Below are 16893 nucleotides of genomic sequence, written 5' to 3' on the forward strand. Positions count from 1 at the left end.
GCCAGAGGTTTCACTGGCTCAGTGCATCACCCTAGTAGTGTCTCAGAAGCCAAGAGGGATTTCCATTAGATAATGAATTATGAAATGTCTCACACTGGAAAAACCAGTCATCTGCTGATGTCATTCTGATTCTAACCAATCCCAAACAAAGCCCCAGCCCTCCTCTGTTCGAGTGGTACCAATGTGTGAGTGTACAAATAAGTAGTACAGTATAAAACTTCACAGTGCCAATACCATGAAGAGGAACTCAGACAGCTCTTACCACATGATACAAGAGCCGGCTGGTGAGAGAGAAGGGACCAGAAAGGTAATGCTTTTTCCTTCTTACTTATGAGCTCTTTGCACCTTCTGAATCAGAATGGATAGGAAGAATTTTACAACTTATTGGCACTTCCCTGGGCATTGTAATTTGTACCTTTTTAAATTTTTTTTTTCTATTCAGGCAGGTTAATACAGCTTTTAACAGTCCTAGAGCATGCAAATAGATTATGTGTTTATACAACCCACTCAGCACATATATACAAGTACATATGCCAAAGAGAAAGCTATTTTTAAGAGTTACATTTGCAAACAGTAAATTCAGGGAACACACACATACTCACATGCAGAGAGAATCCAAATATTGATAAGTTGCACTTATCTAAATGCTACTATTAGGTCTCTTGAGTTGTTTGGAGTCATTAAACTTTTAGTTCTATTTCAGACTCTCTTGTAAAACTTAATTGGGCTTCAACAGGCTTTGGGTACTGTATCTGTGACTCCAAATAGGTGGGCAATGTTAAATATTAGACTACAATGATGTTTTATTAAACCATTATAATGCAAATACCCCCTCTTCCCTCATCTTTTCACCATCTCCTGCTAAAAAACATGAGACTTATAGGTAATGTGGACAAAGTCTTATCCCCAATAGCAGAGCAATTAATGTTCCTGGAGCTGAAACCCCAAAGATGTTAGAGAGCCTACTACAGAGAAAGTCTTGCAAATAGTTGTTTTTGAAAAGGGGACAGCCTATGCAATTCAGAAAAGCTCTGTTACCTCTGCAAACTGTAATTTTAACTTAGGTGTCACAATTTTATCGTTATCTCCCCCTTGTACTCAGATCTTATGTGTGTAGTAATACTTATTAACTCTTTTCCAGCCAAGCTACCTTGCTTGACTAGAATGCTCTGAACACACTAGGTGTCAGATATAAGCTGACTGTATCTACAGAAACCAAGAGGGCTTATGTGTGGGAAAGAAACCGAGAAGGAAGGAAAGCTTTAACAGATGGACCCCTTAAAGATACTTCTGCAAGATAAAAGCAATAAGACAGAAAATGAAGAAAAAGGAGTTGGGGGGGGGGGTAAAAAAAAGCCTCAGAAAGGCATTGTTTAAACATGCACATTTTTCTTTTTCTGTGAGCACTAAAATCCATGATGATTTCATCTAGGCTGTTCCTTTGAGGGAAAAGGGAGCAGTGGAGGAGTCCCTCCATGAATGTACTGGTCAGGACTGGGCAGGGGACAAGCTGAAAAAACTATCACATGACAGAGAAAAATAATTTGCCAATATATTTTAGAGATTCTTTCCCCATAGGGCCAGTTATTCACGTCATACGAGTACACTCTTTTTATGAAAGAATGTGGGAAAGGCCAAATGAATTTTGTGTTTTATCTGTGAAGTCGGGGCAAGGGGTGGTAGGCTGTAATTTGTGAAAGGGGGCAGCGAGAGAGAGGAGAGAGAAAAGTGCTTCCTAGAACTTAGACATGTTAAGTGCTGTCTGTCCTTTGGCTCTTTCTGTGCCCTGCTACATTGCCCAGTTGGGAAAAGTAAAGTATGTTCTGTGGCCCCAAACAAAAGTTCTGTTGCGCTCCCTCAGATCGCCAGCCTGGGGTTGAAGACTCTGAACATTTAAATATGAATGAATGGGGGAAAAGGAGCCACTCTGGATTCCCTGGGGGCAGAGCACACAGTAGCACGCCCCTGGGCCCCTCTCCCCTGACCTCTGCTACCTGTCAGCCCCACCTCAGCCAGGTGGGTGGGTCATCACCCAGGACAGTGGAGGTGGAGTGGAGGGGCTGCGGGGGCAGACTTTTCCAATCAAACTATCCCTGTGGATTGAGATAGTGCCTTTGGTTGGGTTTTATTTTTCCCCCTCCAAAAAAGGAAGAAGGTGAAGCAAGGGGACTAGGCTGAGAAAGAAAGAAAAAAAAGAAAGAAAGAAAAAGAAAAGAAGAAGAAGTGAACAAAATGAGGAGAATTTATTGTAGAGGGAACGTAGAACCCCCGAGAATGGTGATATTTGAAGAGAGGTGTGTGAGAGGGAGCAACGAGCAGAAGGAAAGCAGCCTGTCAGAAAACGGGCTGTCCCTCCCTCCCTCCCTAATCACAGCCTTTACTCACAGACAAACTCCCTCCCTCTCCCATTCACTCACTCACTTAGGGCCAATCGTTCTCTCTCTCTCTCTCTCTCTCTCTCTCTCTCTCTCTCTCTCTCTCCCTCTCTCCCTCTCTCTCCCTCTCTCTCCCTCTCTCCCTCTCCCTCTCTCTCTCTCCCTTTCCCCCCCTTTCCCTCTCTCTTCTCTCCCCCTCTCTCCTCTCTCTCTGTCTCTCTCCCTCCCATCCTCTCTCTGTCTCTGTCTCCCCCCCACCCTGTCTCTCCCTCCCTCCCTCTTTCCCTCCCTCCCTCTCTCCCTCCCTCCCTCCCTCCTTCCTTCTCTTTTACTCGGAGACAGTCAGAACTCTCCTCCCTGACAGCCACAAACCTACAGCACTGACTGCATTCAGAGAGGGAACCTGCAAACAAAACTTCACAGAAAACTTTTTGCTCTTGTTCCAGAGAATTTGCTGAAGAGGAGAAGGAAAAAAAAAAATCCAAAAAAACCTGTGCGTGAGGGGGGAGGAAAAGCAGGGCCTTTTTAAAAAAAGGCAATCACAACAACTTTTCCTGCCAGGATGCCCTTGCTTTGGCTGAGAGGATTTCTGTGGGCAAGTTGCTGGATTATAGTGAGGAGTTCCCCCACCCCAGGATCCGAGGGGCACAGCGCAGCCCCCGACTGTCCGTCCTGTGCGCTGGCCACCCTCCCAAAGGATGTACCCAACTCTCAGCCAGAGATGGTGGAGGCCGTAAAGAAGCACATTTTAAACATGCTGCATTTGAAGAAGAGACCCGATGTCACCCAGCCGGTGCCCAAGGCGGCGCTTCTGAACGCGATCAGAAAGCTTCATGTGGGCAAAGTGGGGGAGAACGGGTATGTGGAGATTGAGGATGACATTGGAAGGAGGGCAGAAATGAATGAACTTATGGAGCAGACTTCGGAGATCATCACGTTTGCGGAATCAGGTTGGTGCTGGCATTTGCGGGGGGTGGGGGTGGGGGGAGTGAGGGCGGGGGCAGTAAAATATATTTCTTTTGCAGTCCTAGGAGGAACTTCTTTTCTCTCCCGCTGGAAACTGCCTGGGAAGGTTATTAGTTGTTAGGTAGCAGACGGGGAGGAGTGGGAGAGGACTCCAGAGAAATGGAATTATCGGGTGAGCTCTGCCTGGAGATGACCAGCTTACACTTGCTAAACTCAGCCGGTCACACAGGGAGGAAGCTCTTGGGCCAATCTGCAGCTAGAAACCAATCTGAGAGGGGCTCCCTCGCCCTGCCTATGAAACCAGATCTGAGCAGTCAGATGAAAGCTGGGCATTTTCGGGTGCTAGAGGAAACAGAGTTGTCTTCAGGTCCTCATCCAAAGTTTTTATTGGGGGTGGGATGCGAGAGTGCAGGGGATCAGAGTAGATTGGCATAAAGTCGTTACCTAAAACAAACCTTTCCTTTGAAAGTCCAATCTGGGGCCACATGAGAGACACAGGACATACATACTAGTGACAGTCATTTTTACCTTTAGAAACTGTCTGCAAGTGCACAGCACATACTAGGCAGTAAAAAGCTACTTTAGTGGACAGTTGACAATGAACCAGCAGTCACTTTGGGAGCACTGACTTTTGCTCTCTGTACAAAAAAAAAAAAAAAAAAAAAAAAAAGCCAAAAGAAAATCCCAAAAAACCCAGTTTTGTTCTTTGTAAAGTTACCAGGAACTCTCTGCCAAGGAATGCAACCTTGACAAAGTGCTCTCATATACTACAGTGAACTCTCACTCTATCCTTAAGAGGAAGAACTTTAATAAATAGATTCTAATTGTTGGCCCACGACCACAGTAACCTGTTGCTGAATAGAAAATACCTGTCAAAACTATGGGTGGTGGACTTGGAGCCAGGCTATTTTTATAGTTACAGGACACAGATCTTTTTGCATGCCTACAAGCCCATGCACGCTGGGCACACAGATGTGTTAATACCATGTTGCTTTCATGGTAATGCCAGGCTAAAGAATCAGATTGCTTGCCAAATCCATTTGAAAGGAATGCCATTGTTTTGTTTGGTAGAGCATATGGCCAGTAAAGTATGTGCAGGAACTCCCAGCATTTTGTTTAAAAGTTTGCCGCAGCAGTATAAACAATTAAGGCAACACTCAGAATTTCCAATCCTGAAAACCTGTTGACTCAGATGTTCTGTTTTCAAGAAAGCCATGGGAGACCACAGCATCCTTTTTGGGGAAAGGATAGCCTGCAGGTTTCATGGTTTCCCCCTGTGGAAGAAGCCTCAGTGGCCCTAAGCTTCCTGGGCAGGTTAGATCTCTCCCCTGAAGCCTCTGTGGTTTAAGGAAGATCCAACTTACTTCCTGAGAGTTCTTTTTGGATGCAGCCCCCCCCCCCAAAGCATTGTGACTTTATCTTCTGAAACTTATTGAGAAAAAAGTCAGGTTGGAGTTTTCAAGTTACCACCTGATTTTCCTCAAGCTTTACTTGTGGATATGAAGGAAAGCAAATACTGTGACATCGGGCTGTGCCAGTAGAATGAATTCCAGTGGTCCAGAGGTTTGCTGTGTATGAAGGGACCCAGGTTGTGTTTTTATATGCCAACCTCCACCTCTGACGGCCTTGGGTGCAGCTTCTACTCACTTGGCTCTAATCACATAGGCTAAGTATACCTATGCTTCTGATCACTTTTAACTGTACATGCTAGCAATATGTCTCTCCTTCTGACTTACTGGACTTGTACAGAAAAGCACTCTCTTGGCATTTAGACATTTGGCAGCGAAAGAATCGTACCATTTACATTCCTTCTTACTTATGGCCCTCGACTCAGTGCTAATCGATCTCTCAGTTATATAGGATCTTGTCATTTTTTACTTCTCTGTTTGGGATTTAGTTTGGGAGAAAATGAGTTACTTTTTAAAAAGGCAGTTTATGTTGACTAAAGTTTAAGGTTTGTAATGGGAAACTTCTCCTGGTTGAGTTTACATCTTGACTTTGGATTCTTACAGGAGGGCTTAGTACAATTGCTTACTTTTCTCTTCTGAGAAGTTATAGACATCAACTTCAAGTTGATTTAATATAATTTCACAGATTTTATGATTGCTATATGAAATATAGTAATTTATATTGCTATTCTCTAAACCGTACCATGCAAGCATTTTGTTGCCGATTTTGCCTACCCAGGAAACACATTTGTCATTTTAATACTTGTAGTGAATATATAAAAATGATGGGCAAAGATCTATGTCTTGTTGCTTTTGGAATAATACAACTTTAATGACATTCCAACTATGTGGAACGTCCTGGTTCTTAGAGAATAAAGAGAGCATGCACTTTACTTTTCTTTATAACTACTTGGACAGAATAAAATTCAGACATAAGTGTCACCCATGAGCATGCCACTCATGTGTCTTTCAACCTCAATATTCCTCAGTCTTGGGAGGCATGTTTAATTTTGGCCTTTCCCCCCTGATTGTTTAATAAAGCCAAGGCATGACCACTGCAGTGGAGAGATCACAAATCTGAAGGTACCTTGAACTCTTTTAACTGAATTTGTTCCATTGTGCTCAGCTTTTCAAAAATGATGTGAGTTATTGGCTGAACAGAGAAATCATTCTAAGGCTTTCTGAAATTTATCCCAACAAATAAGAATGATTTTCTTATTATGGCTATCACTCAGGATTGCTCCCCAAAACTAGTGTGTTCTTTGCAGGGCTGGCCCCAAATCCTCAATGTTTATATAAGTCCTGGCTTCGAAGGGAAGGCAGTAGGGATGAGTAAAATGAAGCCAACTACCACTTTGTCAATGAAACTAAAGCAGAGGCCTTTTTGCTTGGTATATCTCATTTTGCTTTCTCTTGATTCATGACAGTAGCCTGTCAGTCAACATACAATAACAATATACCTTTGGGTTTCCACAGGCTGCCAAATCTAGATGCTGATTCTCATGGTTAACTTAGCAATTGAGAGTGCTTATTTCAGAAAGATGGGGAAAGACAAAGGATACACCAAGAAATGGATAATGCTCCCCTAGCCTAGGCATTGTTGAAAGCAGCACATAAATCTCCCCTCTCGAGGATGCCACTTACAGTACATTTGAGTTAGAAGTGTACACTGCTCAAACAGGTGTCTTCCCAGGCTTCCTTGGTGACTATTTTCCCTACCACCACCCCAGGAAAGGCATCTCAAAGTGGAGTTGACTCCCACCCTTCCATTCCCCACCTGTCTTCTGAGCTGTCCTGTGAATCACTCCTCCGCTTGAACCTCTGAACTTTTAGGGGTTACACACTTTCTTCTCGGAATAATGGGGAAAGATTGGCCACAAGAGGGCGCATTCCAAAGACTTTTGGTCTTCATCTGTTCATCTGGGAAAGGCAGTCGCGCCTACTGGAAGCCCCAGTCTGTAGCACCCTAATCTTGGTGATTATCAATTACTTCCTGTCCCTTCTCATCCTGCTGAAAAAGTTAGGATTTTATGGGATGGGAGAAACACGACTACCTGTAATACATTAAAAGAGACAGAAGGCGAGGAAATGGGAATGCTAGTGATACATGTGAACATTCCGGAGCTCTATGGAAGGCAGACGAGTGATAAATTTCAAAAGCAAACAAAGCAGAGCATGGAGAAATGTGACCATGAATCATCAACGATACTGATTTGCTCACGAGTCTCTCCCTAATACGGTCGTCTGAGTTTTACAAAAACATCTTCCATCTCCCCTCATTCTGTTGCCTGGTTTGCCTGACTTATCAACACTTCTCACCAGCGACAAATGACAAGTGACTTCAAAAAGGGAGGAAAAAGGCTATTTATTTAACGCCTGGTAGGAACATGGTGTTCAGCTGCTGAGGATGCGAACTGGGGGTGTGGAGAGGAATGAAGGGGGGAAGATGTGGAAGAGATTAATAGTGGTTTTCGGCCTGTGCAGTAGGTGAGCAGGAATGGGGGTGGGGGAGATGTCAGGGTAGAAATTCAGTTTTTACATTTGAAGAATTGGAGTAATGCCTTCCCAGGCACTTTCCTTGAAAATACTTATTTATCTTGGCCCCTTCTTCTGCTAAAAAATACTTCAGCATGATCTCTTTAGCTGTATGTAGTACAGAATTCTTCATACTCGATTGGTTCTTGGGTTCAAAACCAAAAGTGTAAAAGTTCTCAGGAACTTTAGAAATCTCTAAAATATGGTAGGTTGACCCTTGAGAATGTTTTTTAGGAAGCTAAGACCCCCTCATCAATATCCCCCAATATTTAACCTTCTTATTCATTACCACTTAAGTGGAAGAGTCATATGCGATGAATGTTTGTGACTGAACATTTACAACTGAACATTTACAATAATGCGGATTCCAAGGAGGGAAATTGAGACTAAAAAGTAAAAGCAGTCAGTCAAGATAACTTACAACCAAACCCATAGTTCTTCTACAGGCAGGATCCTCTACTGTAGGTCAAAGGAGGAATAACCCTTAAATACCCTGCTTGCTGCCTTTTGCAGAAACTCCTGGAAGCAGTCCAGATGCAAAGTTAGTGCTTAGAGAACACACACGCTGTAAATGGCAGCTCTCTATGCTCTGCCATTGACTATGCCATATCTAGGCACAGGGAAACCTTGATGAAGAATGGAAAATTAAAGTAACAGACGCTTTTTACAGCAAGGCTTTCCTCCCCCCATGGTGAGTTAAATAAGCTCTATAAACAGCAAGGCTTTCCACATTAACATTAGAGACATAATTATTACCCATATATAAAAGGGCAGCATACTTTACGCAGGACCCTGGTGAGCAAAACAAAACAAAACAAAACCGAAACACTGCATGTGTGTATTGCTTATTTAATTGGAAGTGTTCAGACACCCACAAATCTGAGATGCTGGACTTTTGGATGAGCAGCCTTTTGCATTCTAAGGTGTGGGAAGGGAACAACAAGGGGGCTTACCAGCTTAACCCTTGGCATGCCTTCATGATTGAGTTATTGAAAAATTCTGAAAGCAAAGGAGAATGTGTTACAAACACCTTTCCTTCCAGCTTACGCAGTCTTTCCTCCATCCAGCCCTCCCACCAGGCAACATTTCAAAGATATTCTCTGTAAGGTGCAAAATTGATCCCTACCCAGTTTTCTGCACCATTTTTCTCTCCCTTTGGGATGTGTCCACCAAGCTCACAGGGGTTTAAGTGATGAGATATTATCACCCACATGGGTTTGCGTGGGACTTTCTTAGTGAATTACTCAGGCAGAGCAGGCTGTGATACAAACCTTGCTCACCAGCTTTGGGAGGGAAAAAAATAGCACAGAAGATGAAAAGAATATTATCAGAGAGTAGGTAATGAAAGGTTAGCAAAGCATCTAGCTATATCTGGATAGCTAGAAAACAGTGTAGGAACTCAGGGCACACCTGTACAAACTCATGTCATACCTGCTCACGAAGCATTATGGGAGGCTTCCATTTCAGGATTTTCTAGCACCAGATGTTTAAGTCAAACCTGAAACTGATTAGAAATTGATCCTAAACATCCCAGCCTTAGGCAACCTTCTTCCATTTTTCAAATTGTTATGCGTAGAGATTTGCAGATTGGGGGCATCCTGAGAGCGACACTGCAGTACAGCAATCTCCCTCAGATAATATAGACATAGAGGGAATAGAACAAATTGACTATTTATCGTATTTTTTCATCCCTAAGAAATCTAAGGGTTGTCATAGATTTCTGAAACCGACAGCCCTGATAAACAGTAATTCCATGTCAGCTTCTAGCCAGCTCATTCTCCCCACCCCCTTCTGCAATGAAAGCTAATGTAAAAGAAAAAAATATGCACTGCTTAATCAGTCAGAATACAATAGAACCTGTAAAATGTACCTGCATATGAGGTAGACATTAGGAAGACTTGACTCTCTCTCTTCCCCCTGTCCTCCTGAGCATTATGGCAACAGCATTTTCATGAAATTGGATCTCAGTTTTATTTTTTTCCCTGATAAAATATCATGCAATATTACAAATAGCAGTTCCAGAAATGGACACCAGGAGAAGGAGGCGACAGGCATGTCAATTAGTAGGGGGAAAATCCAAATGTCAGAAATATGGGGGAGAGAGAAAGCAGGCAGGCAGTGGATGCAGCTACAGGGAACAGTCTTTCAGTTCAGATAATTAAACTGATGCATAAATCAGCACCCGTGCTTCCCCACAACACACAGGCGATGCCATACAGTTAATTATCAGCCAAGACCAGTGCGAAAGTCATTTTATGATGACTCTCTGATCCTAATATAACAGCACCTGACAGATTGAGCCCCCTCTAATGAGTACTCTCTTTGTACAATCCTCTCTCAGGAACACTAAATCATTTGCTTCCAAGTACAGCTGCCTGTGAAGAAGGGGTGGGGCTAGATCGTGCATTAGAAACCTGCTCTTGTGAAACGAGGGGCAGTCCTGCAGGGCTGTGTGATGGGCATCACTTGGCCTTGCTCTCCCCAGACCCACAAAAGCAGTTTGCATGTGGCTGTCACTTGTTTGGGTTGACCAATTAACCCTCCCTCGTCCCCCCACCCCCAAGCCTCTGTGCCTGGCTCTGGATTTTATTCATGGAAAGTTCAGCATGAGGATTATCATGGCCATCCAGCCACCTTCACCCTTCCCCACTTCCCCCAGGTCAAGCATGTATGAGGGCAGAGCAGAGCCTGGGGTGGAGGGGATGTGTTACCTGTTCCCTGAAATCCAATGATCCTTCCCATCCAGGGCATTAGTCAGGTTTGCTTTTCTAGCAAAACAATATACAAACTTATGTCCTCTGGCTTCTTTTAGCAGCTACTATCTCTCTGTCTATTGAGTGACACTCTGTCCAGCTTAGGATGTCAGAAGCTGTCCTGCACAGAGGCAGAAGGGGAAGCAGCATGCAGCTTGTCAATATTCTCCACCAAGTAGGGCCGAGGTGCCCACACATAGGAGCAGGAACCTGCAGGTTCTTCTGGGCCAGTAGCAGAGGCTGGGAACATTTCTGTCAACCTCTCTCTCTGGTCTCCATTGGACCCTATCGCCTGAAAATCAGCTTCTGATTGCCATTTTAGATTAAATGATCTTCCTTAATTGTTTGCTTTCTTAAAAACAACAACAAAAACACCATCAATTCTTAGCAAAGGGTAATATAGGATTCACATTAAAAAAAAAAAAGTCATCATGCTTTCTAAAATAAGACAGCTTCCCCCTCTAACTGCTCCCTGCTCTGGTGTTCTCTCTAATCACAAACCCTGCTTTATTATTCATTTCAACTCCTGCCAGATACATGAGGTTGGAGTCAGAGGAACTCCCGTGCCACCACCACCATCATCATCGTGGCAAGTTTGTACAAAGATGCCAGAGAACCCTTCATATCCATATGCAGCCCTTCTTGGCCCTTGCCTCAGTGAATTTACCACTATCATAATCACAGTGTGCAGAGCGTGTTAAATTAAGAACAGAATCGACAGTGCGCAGTGCACAGAAAAGCCTGCCTTCTGCTGCAGAGAACTTGAAACTGTGCCTGAAATTTATAGTACCGTAAACATCTCAGGGCCTCGAGTGATAAGTACGGCTGGATTTCCGTTAGCTATAGAAATCTAGGCAGGGAGATCCTCCTAGGGAGTTGTGACTTCTAAGATGAACTTCTTGAAGATTGCTCCCAGATTTGTACCTGGGATCCATGTACAGTGGACAGTTGTAAATAGGCCTGGTAAAGAGGACCTGTTTCTATACACCACCGAGTGGTAAACAGGGAATCGAGGGAAAATATTTGATTAATCAAAGGATCCTAGTCAGAACACCTGCTTCTTGGAGTAAATGGTGCTGCATAATAAACATACAGGTGCATATGAAAAAAAAATAAAAGGAACTGGATGACTTTCTAATTTTAGAATTAGGCTAGAAATGAATGGTTGCTGAAGCCACTATTCTGACAATGCAAGGATTTCCCCTGTGTTAGCAGCCGTTCCCATTTGAAATATGTTTTGGGGGCTCATTTAGTACATTATAAAGGGGCAGAGGCAAAGTGAAGGATTCAGAGGTACAAGGTGGCTCTTACTTTAATAGAACTCAATGCTAAGAATGCCTCCATTTGTTAAGTAGTGGTCAAGTAATTGCCTACTCTGTTCTAAACACTAGACTATGGCAGTGAATGAGATATTCAAATAAGACCTCAGACCTCCGGCATCCTAAACTATACTGGCAAGAGGGTGGTGGCCAAGAAGATGAGAGGGAAAACTTTTGGAGAAAGTGTAGTCCAATCTGAAAACTGAAACATTATTACGATCAGCCACTCAGGGTAGTGAGCTGGGGATGGGGCAGCAGTATCTAGGCAGCAGGGACAGCAGGTATCACTGCCTACAGGTGAACCACAGCATGGGATTCATCACCCCTCAAGGAAATACCTTGAAACTGGACCACTGAGAGCAGGGTGCTGGGTAAGAGCTGGAGTTGAAGGCTGACACAGAGTTCAAAGTCCTGGGGAGTTGCCTTTGGATGCTGAGAGCTATAGGAAGTCAGGAAAGGACTCAAAAGAGTGGGTGGTGTGATCAGATCCATCTTTGGGGAAGAATCCTTTAGTAGCTTAATGGAAAAAGGACTAGGAAGAGCCTGACTGGATCCTACAGAGTTCACTTTAAAGAAAAGCCTGCTGTAGTCAAAGACCCCAGGATCGAGGTGATAGAGGAATGAGGGCAGGGTGGTGACAGGGAAGGGGAGGCCAGCTCAAAGTGCTGCCCATACTGAGCTATACGTCGGGGTGGGGAGAGGGTGTTAGCCTGTTCATGTGAGAATATTCCCATAGCTTTCCAGAGTGTGTGGAGTGTTTTCATTTTGTTCTCCTACTTGGTCCTTCTGAGCCTGTGAGATAATAGGTCAAATATCATTATGTCATTCCCATTTCATAGAAGATGAAATTGAGATTAAGCAGTGAGGCAATAGACACAGGACAGCAGGCCCTCTTCATTCTAAACCAAGGGATTGCAAACTTTTTTTTTTTTTCCATCAGAGGCCAGAGGGCAAATATTTTAGGCTTTTTGGTCCAGAGTCTCATAGCTACTAAATTCTGTATTATACTGCAAATGTGGCCTTAAGCAACTTAGAAAGAGATGAGTTTAGCTGTTGCTGTAGAACTTTATTTATGGGCACTAAAGTTTGAATTTCCCATGTTACAAAATATGAGTTTTCTTCAACCATTTAAGAATATAAAAGCCAATCTTGAGGGCCTCTCTGAAATGGATTTGGCCAATGGGCTGTCCAATTTGCTGTCCCCTGTGTTAGACCGTCTATAGCAGAAGACTCTTGCTTGCCTAGAAAAATAGTGAGTAGATGCAAACACTGGAATTAACAACTGTTCCTGTTGTATCTTGTGCTGCATTTTGTCTTCAGGCACAGCCAGGAAGACTCTGCACTTTGAGATTTCCAAGGAAGGCAGCGACCTGTCTGTGGTGGAGCGTGCGGAAATCTGGCTCTTCCTGAAAGTCCCCAAGGCCAACAGAACCAGGACCAAAGTCACCATCCGCCTCTTTCAGCAGCAGAAGCACCCACAGGGCAGCTTGGACACGGGGGATGAGGCCGAGGAAGTAGGCTTAAAGGGGGAGAGGAGTGAACTGTTGCTATCTGAGAAGGTGGTGGATGCTCGGAAGAGCACCTGGCACATCTTTCCTGTCTCCAGCAGCATCCAGCGATTGCTGGACCAGGGCAAGAGCTCCCTGGATGTGCGGATTGCCTGTGAGCAGTGCCAGGAGAGCGGCGCCAGCCTGGTGCTCCTGGGCAAGAAGAAGAAGAAAGAAGAGGACGGGGATGGGAAGAAGAAGGATGGAGGTGAAGGAGCAGCAGATGAGGAAAAGGAGCAGTCACACAGACCCTTCCTCATGCTGCAGGCTCGGCAGTCAGAAGACCACCCTCACCGCAGGCGACGGCGGGGCCTGGAGTGTGACGGCAAGGTCAACATCTGCTGTAAGAAACAGTTCTTTGTCAGCTTCAAGGACATTGGCTGGAACGACTGGATCATCGCTCCCTCAGGCTATCATGCCAACTACTGCGAGGGTGAGTGCCCCAGCCACATAGCAGGCACGTCGGGGTCCTCACTGTCCTTTCACTCGACAGTCATCAACCACTACCGCATGCGGGGTCACAGCCCCTTTGCCAACCTCAAGTCGTGCTGTGTGCCCACCAAGCTGAGACCCATGTCCATGCTGTACTATGACGATGGGCAAAACATCATCAAAAAGGACATTCAGAACATGATCGTGGAGGAGTGTGGGTGTTCCTAGAGTCACCCACCCTGGGCGGGGGGAAGGGAACTAGGGTTGATCAGAGAAGACAGTGGCAAAATGAAGAAAAAAAAAATTAAGGTTTCTGAGTTTAACAACCAGAAAAAAATAGAAATTAAAAAACAAACAAAAAAACAAAAAACAAAAAAATGAACAAAAAAAAAGAGACAAAAACTAAAAACATGATGAAATAGATGAAGGAGGATGTGGGGAAAAAAAAATATCCTTAGCCAGGGCTCAGAGATGAAGCAGTGAAGGAGACAGGAATTGGGAGGGAAAGGGAGAAGGGTGTACCCTTCATTTCTTCCGAGATCAAACTGATGACCTCAGTTGTTTAACCGGGTATTGTCCTCTCCCCCCTTGCGGTTCCCCTGTGAGCTCCAAGTCACCTTGTCTAGTCTGCAGTAACCGTGGACTAGCATGACCCAAATTATGTCTAGAAAGCCATGAGTTTGGAAGGGCCAGTCCCACCCAGCTACCCAGGTCACATGCATGTCTGTGTGACACTATGTCTGCATATGTCACCAGACATGCCCACACAGGCGTTTCCACACACCACATACACACACATACCAGTAAAAGAACAGGCGTGTGCAGGTGGTCACACTTTCTTTTTCTGCACCACTTTCTCAACAAGACAAAACAAAACAAAAAAACCAACATTAAAAAAAAAAATTGAGAACAAGAATGGGAAGAATGAAAGATCAAGGAAAAAAGAATACCAAGTTACATTTCGTTAAGGTGCTTATGATCTTAGAACTATGCAACCTAATAGGTTTGAAACTGTTTACCTGAGAGAGAACAAAAAGAGAGACTTTTTTGTATCGGAAGTAACCTGATTAATTTTTATTTTCTTCAAGGAGAGATACTTGAAAGGAATATGTTTGTCCATCTGTTGGATCCAAACATTTCTATATTTTGTAAATGTTGTTTTTTTTTTTTTTTATCGTTTACTATTTGCACTACAATGGTGTTTGACCTGTCTAATCCTTATTTAACAAGTATTTTCTTTGGGTGGGGGTGGGGGTGGGGTTTAAGAGCTGCACTTAATGTGAGCTATAAAAGAACTGCTACAGCACACAAAATAGCTATTTTTATTATTATAATTATAATTATTATTATTATTTTGTACCTTAAAAAAATAGACACATACACCAAAGACATTTGTGTGAGCCTTTAAACAGTCTGTCTGTGGTTGGTATCATTTACCATCAATGAGTCAGGGGTTGAGATTCAAGGTTGAGTAGGGGGGATTGTGTTCAGGCTTAAAAGCCCTGAGAAGTTTGGTTTTTGACTCCTTTTACATCCATGAAACAGGACATTTCATACTGGATGTGCAGTAGTTGTACACTGTTGGATATCAAGTTCAAATTCATGAGACTACATGCTTGTATGTGTATATATACATTGCTTGTGCATACGCATATCTGTATGTATATATACATGTATTGTACCATGTCCATACACATTTTAAGCACTTCAGGCTGTCATTTTTTAATGTTCTTAAAGCAATGAATGTTTGTGTGCAAAACACAGTATTTTTAAGAAGGATAGGCTATAGTTTTTGCTTTTACTCTGAACTAGGTGGGCACATTTCAAAAATTTGGTTGGGAAAAAGTCTGGAAATTCCAGTGAATATTCAGCAAGGCCCTCTTTAAATGTACAGGGATCAAACTCCCTCCTCTTTCTTGTCCCCACCACCCCTACAAGTTATCCCCTGTGGGGAAAACAGGATATTAATCAAAACTGTAGGTTAATTTTTTTTTCAATTTCTATTTATTATCTATTGGAATCAATCTTAAATCAGAAACTTTTTCGGAAAAAAAATTAATCTGTAGACCAGAATAAAAGAGTTGAGTGCATTTTTTTTAATGGTGTAGGCCTGATTTTGAGAGATATTACTTGCACCCACTAGATTAAGTAATGTCAGTACTTAAATAATTTGGAAGAAGATGTATAAGAGAATGGGAGTTAAGGAAGAGAAGGGTTAAAAAAAAAGTTGGGATAAGGGCAGCAGTATGAATTTCTAATATTTAATTTACATTCAAAACTCGATATGTAAGTTTGTATGTATCAATTCAGATTCAAAAAGGGAAAAAATATTTGTCTTATAAATCTCAAAAGTATTGCTTAAAGCTAAGTTTCTAATTTATTCAGTTTTTTGCTTGCCTAGAACAGCTAATAAGTCATTCATTTATGTGCTGATGAAAATACAGAGCCTTCTTTTTACTGACTTGTTTGAAACTGCAAACATTTGAAAAAATCAGAAAAATTTCTAATTGAGAAAAATTACATTCATCAGTATTTTGTAAGATGTTGAAGCTTTTAGCCTTATGTCAATCCATAGATTTTTTTTTAAAAAAAAAGGAGTTTTAGGAAAACGAAATATCAGTGAGAAAGCAAATATTACAAGAGGTGGTTTATCTTGTCTTAAAAATTATACTAAGTCAGTATAGTATAAAATTAGGCTATGTGTAGGAAAATTTGCCTCATTACTGGGGCAAATATACTTACCACATTCGAGGGGCCTGCCTGTCTTGTGCAGGAAAGAACATGGACTGCATGAGAAGCTCATTAGTGGATTCTAATTAAGGTCCTTTGACCTTGGATATCATGCATGTGGGGAAGGTAGGTATGGGGAGGGAAGTTAGGGAAAGAAGTAGATGGCATTTCAACTTCACCGGTTTTTATGAAAATCTTGGAGGGCCTCAAACTGCTGCTTCTTTGGTACTGGAACTAATACTGGAACCTGTGGTCATAGTGTGAGGAGATAGGTCCTACTTCACCTTGTGCTAAGAGATGGTCATGGCCACAGGAAAGAACAGGCACTTGCAAAGGCAGCCATGTGGGGTTCCCATTCATCTCAAATGAATTTGCCATTTTGTTAAGTCCTTTCTTTCGCTCCTAGTGGTAAGAGGGGTTTGATTAGTGCCATAGCAATTTAAAACTGAGTGAAATGAAATTCCAAATGACGATATTTGGATTAGAAATTAAATGATAGGTTGGTCACACACCCACAAACTTTCACCCTGTTTCATTAAATTTTTATGGCCTTGTGTTAGAATTATGAATTGCTACCATCTTTAATAATACAAAGCCCCGTGAACCACTGCTCTTTACACAGCCATACGGGGCCAAAATGATCAGCTTTTAATTCCTGTCATATTGGGTTCTTGGCAGTAGGTTTTACCTTATAGAAGGGTGGCTGTGTTGTATCCCACTATCTCTCCACTCCTTCTCTAGGGCTGGTATCTAGGCTCCTAAATATTTGCCCACACTAATTCTAGAAA

The 16893-nt window shown here is 42.9% G+C and overlaps 1 protein-coding gene across 2 annotated transcripts; it reads left to right on the forward strand.

Moving 5' to 3' along the window:
• The first annotated feature begins 202 nt into the window (after nt 1-202).
• INHBA (inhibin subunit beta A) lies at nt 203-14587 on the forward strand. 2 transcript variants are annotated; one of them, XM_081285015.1, is made up of 3 exons: nt 203-307; nt 2822-3325; nt 12717-14587. In XM_081285015.1, exons 2-3 carry the CDS (start codon nt 2938-2940, stop codon nt 13601-13603), a joined length of 1275 nt encoding a protein of 424 aa, XP_081141141.1. In that variant the 5' UTR covers nt 203-307; nt 2822-2937; the 3' UTR covers nt 13604-14587. The 2 variants fall into 2 exon arrangements, with proteins under 2 accessions (XP_081141141.1, XP_081141140.1); XM_081285014.1 differs by lacking the exon at nt 203-307 and having other exon boundaries at nt 2747-3325.
• The last annotated feature ends 2306 nt before the right edge of the window (nt 14588-16893 follow it).

This window comes from Spermophilus citellus (assembly GCF_964194105.1).
Source record: "Spermophilus citellus genome assembly, chromosome: 3".
NCBI classification, from domain to species: Eukaryota; Metazoa; Chordata; class Mammalia; order Rodentia; family Sciuridae; genus Spermophilus; species Spermophilus citellus.

Bases quoted from the DNA above. Each gene is read 5' to 3' on its own strand.
- INHBA (XM_081285015.1), top strand. From the start codon at position 2,938: ATGCCCTTGCTTTGGCTGAGAGGATTTCTGTGGGCAAGTTGCTGGATT. The intron at 3,326-12,716 runs GTTGGTGCTGGC...TTTTGTCTTCAG, and splicing joins CATCACGTTTGCGGAATCAG to GCACAGCCAGGAAGACTCTG.